At 31.7% G+C, this 5,032-nt stretch overlaps 2 protein-coding genes across 6 annotated transcripts; both read right to left on the bottom strand.

Moving 5' to 3' along the window:
- Nucleotides 1–135: 135 nt before the first annotated feature.
- LOC124948678 (sodium-dependent phosphate transporter 2) lies at nucleotides 136–3,407 on the bottom strand. Of its 4 annotated transcripts, XM_047492636.1 has the most exons (7): nucleotides 3,194–3,407; nucleotides 1,890–2,643; nucleotides 1,555–1,761; nucleotides 1,261–1,471; nucleotides 555–1,186; nucleotides 353–461; nucleotides 136–207 (listed from the first exon to the last, which is right to left on the bottom strand). In XM_047492636.1, the coding sequence occupies exons 2-7, from the start codon at nucleotides 2,091–2,093 to the stop codon at nucleotides 146–148; spliced, it is 1,425 nt and encodes a 474-aa protein (XP_047348592.1). In that variant the 5' UTR covers nucleotides 2,094–2,643; nucleotides 3,194–3,407; the 3' UTR covers nucleotides 136–145. The 4 variants fall into 4 exon arrangements, with proteins under 4 accessions (XP_047348592.1, XP_047348589.1, XP_047348591.1 ...); XM_047492633.1 differs by having other exon boundaries at nucleotides 136–461; nucleotides 3,194–3,405; XM_047492635.1 differs by lacking the exon at nucleotides 3,194–3,407 and adding an exon at nucleotides 2,752–3,181 and having other exon boundaries at nucleotides 136–461.
- Nucleotides 3,408–3,953: 546 nt separating this feature from the next.
- On the bottom strand, nucleotides 3,954–5,031 carry LOC124948695 (cytochrome b-c1 complex subunit 7-like). 2 transcript variants are annotated; one of them, XM_047492670.1, is made up of 4 exons: nucleotides 4,871–5,031; nucleotides 4,709–4,759; nucleotides 4,370–4,539; nucleotides 3,954–4,163 (listed from the first exon to the last, which is right to left on the bottom strand). In XM_047492670.1, the coding sequence occupies exons 1-4, from the start codon at nucleotides 4,902–4,904 to the stop codon at nucleotides 4,086–4,088; spliced, it is 333 nt and encodes a 110-aa protein (XP_047348626.1). In that variant the 5' UTR covers nucleotides 4,905–5,031; the 3' UTR covers nucleotides 3,954–4,085. The 2 variants fall into 2 exon arrangements, with proteins under 2 accessions (XP_047348626.1, XP_047348627.1); XM_047492671.1 differs by having other exon boundaries at nucleotides 4,875–5,025.
- Nucleotide 5,032: the final 1 nt, after the last annotated feature.

The following is a 5,032-nucleotide window of genomic DNA, read 5'->3' as shown; positions in this document are numbered from 1 at the left end:
GCTATAACAACGCGATTTTCTATTGATCTAATAACATCAAACAGCTTTGATTTTCGCGATTCGATATAGCATAATCGCACTTTATTTTTTATAATCACATTTCTGTAGGTTGTGAATAATTTAGACTCAGAGAAATGGTGTTCAATTATTTATTTCTGCATGATTTATTCACAGCAGTTTTATTATTGAATGGCTTCCCTAAATCATCTGAAATTATTCAAATAATAAAATCATAAAGTAAGAACTTCTTTAAAAATAGCCATACAGCCTGCAGATAGGCAACCAGCCACTGGTACAGTTATCAACCATGCAAAAGCAATATTTCTGAACAGTTTCCAAGAAACACCCTCACCACCACGCGATGCCCATCCAACACATACCACCGATCCTACTTTGCAATGAGTCGTTGACACAGGTAAACCAGCCTTACTTGCCAACAAAACTGTCACTGCGGCTCCTACCTAGAATATCGAAAATATAAATACTATACGTTTTTACGTGATACATTCTTAAGTATATATAAGTTATATTAATTAAGCTTATCTATTATTTACCTCTATAGTGAAGCCTGTAGTAGGTGTTATACGTGCTAAATCTTGTCCTAATGTACGAATTACTCTACGTCCCCATATCCATAAGCCAGCAGAGATACCTAATCCACCATAAAGTAGTATTAATATTGGTGTATCAGCTTCTTGTTTTGCAGAACCTTCTGCATATATTGACCATAATGCTATGAGAGGACCAATAGCATTGCTAACATCATTACCACCATGTGCGAAACTACCAAAACCAGCTGTTAATACTTGTAGAAATGAAAATAACTTTGACACTTCTGGTTGTTCTTCGTCTTTCTTATCGTTCTCTGCTTGACTTTCTTCGGCATTAGAACCACCTACTATTAAAAGTGGACTAGCACTACTATTACCGCGTAACTTTGGTGCAGCAACTTCTTTTGTGTCGCTATTACTACTACATGGATTTTCCGAAATTATAGACATAGCTGTTGTTTCTCTTTTATCGCACGTACACAAGGCCGTCTTTTTTTCACCACCAGGGCCAGATAAAATTATCCTTTTCCTTTGCCACGGTACAACAAATAAATAAACAATAATTCCTGAAAATAATCCTAAAGTCAATGCAGCCGTCAAGCTACCCCACCATGGCATTCTGTCCAACATCAACACTGTGTGGAATAAAAAAATATTATTGTTTCTTCCTGTAATATCATGTAAACATAGGTAAAATATAATCACACACATTTAGGTCCATCATGTGCAACTGACATGACATTGACAGCGATAGTGAGGCCATATGCTAAAGGAAGTATACGAAGTCCCTGTTCAAAAGGTTTGCTAGACCTTAATACAAATTTTCTTATGAGCCAGAAGATAACAGCGGATACGATTCCGCTGAGTAAAGGGCTTGCAAACCAGGATGCTGCTATATTTATTAGGGCAATCCATTTTACCTGTAAATTTTTAAGGCAATTATTAACTATTAATTATTATCAATAAATCATTTATTATTAAATGAATTTAAAGTGTTACAGACCCCTGCTGTACCCCTGCAAACAAGAGAAAATCCTACGGTAGCTCCAACAATGGAATGTGTACCAGAAATTGGAAGTCGTAATGCCGTTGCAAGCAATAACCAGATTCCAGATCCAGCTAGACTAGAAAGTGCTCCTATCATTAATTCTTTTTCATGGTTTTCGTATAATGTGACATCTAGTATACCCTTACGCATTGTATCAGAGACCTAACAATAGAAAAAAGATAAGCAAATTTGTTGGGAAATTAAATATTTACTATGCATAATCTCTGGATCTCTCCTTTTCTCTCTCTCTCTCTCTCTCTCTCTCTCTCTCTCTCACTATTAGAGTATACCTTATATCCTATCAGTACAGCACCAGCAATTTCGAAGAAAGTTGCCAAGATGCAAGCTTGAAAAATTGTAAGGACCCCGGCACCCACGCTTGTCCCAAAACTGTTTGCAACATCATTGGCACCTATGCCAAATGCTAGGGCAAATGCTACTATGAACCCAACTATTAGTATCCAAATGAGATTTTCATCGTATGGTATGCTCATATTTATGTTATTAATAAACAGTGCTATTTGAGCTTTGACAGTGCGATGAGTATTTTTTTTTTGGCGTTATATATGTCTGTCTTAAAGTTAATAGGCGCAATCAACTTGTTTTCCTTAATATTTGCATAACAATGGATATCAAACGAATGAACATATATCAAGAAAAAGCTCTTCAATAGTAATTCAAATTCATTGAAGAGTATTATATATTAGTATATGTAAATATTAATCACCAGAATATATATCTTTGTATATACACTTAAGTGTATATTTATATTTTTTATTTTGTTTCTAACACAATCAATTATGTGTTTATATTTTTGTACATACAACAGAGGTAGTATTTCGATACAGCACCTGTTTTACCTAACGGCATGACTTTATTGCTCGTTAGCCTATAATTGTTTTAGCAATAAAATTATTGATGTTTAATAACCCTTATATATTTGCCAGTTTTGCTTGGGTCACAATTATAATGTTCAGTTTTGGAATTATTCTTTGTCAGCATCTTCCTTTCACTAATGCATGCCAATTTTTGCAGTGACCACATCTGAAAAAAGAGATGTTCAAAAGAATTATATAATATTAAACATTTATTTGCAATAAAATTTCAAACGTTATATCAAAAATATTTTTTGAAGCAATATTATGTTTACACCTCAATTTGCAGCTTTAATTGATCTCATAGAAATGTTCTACAAGCAAAATTGTAATTTTGTCAAATTTCTTACAGGAGTAAGGCATAGATTGGAAGATTCCTTTTTCCACTTTGCACTTCTTATTTTTTATTGTCCTACATCGCGATCAATTTTCGTGTTTCCGATTAATAAATCGATAAAAAAGAAAATATAAGTAAAGAATATTTTACTTTAAAAGAAAAAGTAAGTTGTTTTAAGAAAAATCATTGGATATAATGTCAGAAAAATTGGATTTGGTTACGTCTTAATGATAATCAAATAGCGAGAACGGAATAAGTTCGTTGACGGCAAAGATTTCGAAGGTTTTTAGTCGATAACGCGTGTCTGTCCTTTTACAGATCTTGTCTCTCCGTTGCCATCATGTTTTCTATTGCCCTTCGAACGTCTATCTAAATCTCCTACCTTTTATAACTGAGCACTTTTCGTAAAGCGATACGATTCGATGCGATCATTAGTGGTCGTTGTCAACGTGATATCTTGTCAATATTTCAATTTAAGTTAATAAAATGCGAAAGATATCGCGAATAAAAATGCTCGTCAAATTCGCGAACCAATATATAAGTCTTTCACAACCGGAGATACTTGTGTCGCATCCCCCTCAAAGGGAGAGGGAATGAGATATTGATCCAGTATTTACCCACGAAACTCCTTTATAGACGTTATAGATTGATTTATTTTACTAACATTTTATAAATATTCCATCTTATTTATATGCTTTTATATTTTTATTTTGCTTCGTCATTTTTCTATTTTACCGTTACTCTGACATCTCATCGATTTGTCTATGATTTATACGCGCTAGGAAATGACTCGTTTAAGGTTGCATAAAGGATGTTAAATACGTTAAATATCCCGGTATGCGAAGCATAATTGTCGTTAACCGTTATAAATACAGCAAAGATCTTTATTAATTCAAACGTTTTCATAAAAATCTTACAATTACTTTCATTATGTCGAAATTATATGAAATAATTTATGCTTATTTCTATATATCTTGATAAATTGAATCGTGCGCGTGCGATACATAGATATGTATATACACAGATAATAGGGAACATCTAAAGGAATTTGTCATTTTATATAAAATACGTGGTTTATAATTTGTATAGAAACAAAACAAATTGTTTATTTTGATAGGCAGATAAAACAAATTATATAGATATACTATATTTCATTTAATATATTTATATATAATTTATACATTATTTATAAGTTTTATAAACACATTCTTCATGACACAAGTATCAGTGTGCTATAAAGTATACAACTAATTGCTAATAGATTCAATCAAGTTTTATTCAAGATTCCATCTCTCTTTTTCTTCTCGTTCTTTAACAACTTCATTTACTAATGGGGTAAGATATAATACATCCTGTAAAAATAATAACAAATTAAGTAACAACAATAAGATATGTTTACTATAAATCTTATTTAGAGAGAAGAAATTTTATAATACAATAATTATGTAACAGCACATAACTCATATATGTTAAACATACAAATGACTCGATAGAGTTGGCAAAAATAAATCATTTTTAATAATTTTTTTTACAATATTTAACAGATTAAAACATGTACCTCTTCGAATTTAGTCCATTGTTCTTTAGGTAGAATTCTTTTCTGAGCATCCAACTGAAGGGCTCTTACTAAGCGAAAATTACGTTCATCTCTTATATGTAGTGGAAGTCTTCTTAATGCTTCTTGTACATCCGGATCCAGTTCGCTACGTATATCATCACGCATTAATCCTATAATTTTTTAAATATTGCTTCAGACACATCTATGATCCATGCACATCTATGACATATCTGTGTATGTGTCTATGCAAATATATATATATATATATATATATATTATATATGTACATACATACATACATCATACATATATACATATGTATCGATTAATATTTTTTACCGTATTTATTAAAACCAGATACATTATACATCCATTTTTGTACCGATGGTGCTAAAACAGATGACAAGGTGCATGTTATTATATAATTTTTTCTTTTCCAAAAAGAAATAACAGTATTTATAATTGCAATGTTCCTAAGAAAAGAAAAGCATGATTACTTACTTACTACGTATTTATTAAGTAAGCTAATTAGCATTTTCGTACGTTTGAAGTCGTAAAATCTGATCTGCGATAATAATACTTTTTCAAAGAAAAATAGAACTATTGAACGACCTTAAAATAGACTTGACACCGATCGAAGCGCCACTTCGTGCTATATTTTGA

This window comes from Vespa velutina, chromosome 4 (genome assembly GCF_912470025.1).
Source record: "Vespa velutina chromosome 4, iVesVel2.1, whole genome shotgun sequence".
Classification (NCBI taxonomy): Eukaryota; Metazoa; Arthropoda; class Insecta; order Hymenoptera; family Vespidae; genus Vespa; species Vespa velutina.
This window is presented reverse-complemented; position numbering and strand designations above follow the sequence as displayed.

Coding starts and splice junctions, on each gene's coding strand:
- LOC124948695 (XM_047492670.1), bottom strand. CDS start 4,904: ATGCTAATTAGCTTACTTAATAAATACGTAGTAA. Junction 4,760..4,870: donor ACTTAATAAATACGTAGTAA/GTAAGTAATCAT, acceptor CATCTGTTTTAG/CACCATCGGTACAAAAATGG. Junction 4,164..4,369: donor AATGGACTAAATTCGAAGAG/GTACATGTTTTA, acceptor TTATTTTTACAG/GATGTATTATATCTTACCCC.
- LOC124948678 (XM_047492633.1), bottom strand. CDS start 2,093: ATGAGCATACCATACGATGAAAATCTCATTTGGATACTAATAGTTGGG. Junction 1,472..1,554: donor TTTGCAGGGGTACAGCAGGG/GTCTGTAACACT, acceptor AAAAATTTACAG/GTAAAATGGATTGCCCTAAT. Junction 1,187..1,260: donor TGCACATGATGGACCTAAAT/GTGTGTGATTAT, acceptor TATTCCACACAG/TGTTGATGTTGGACAGAATG.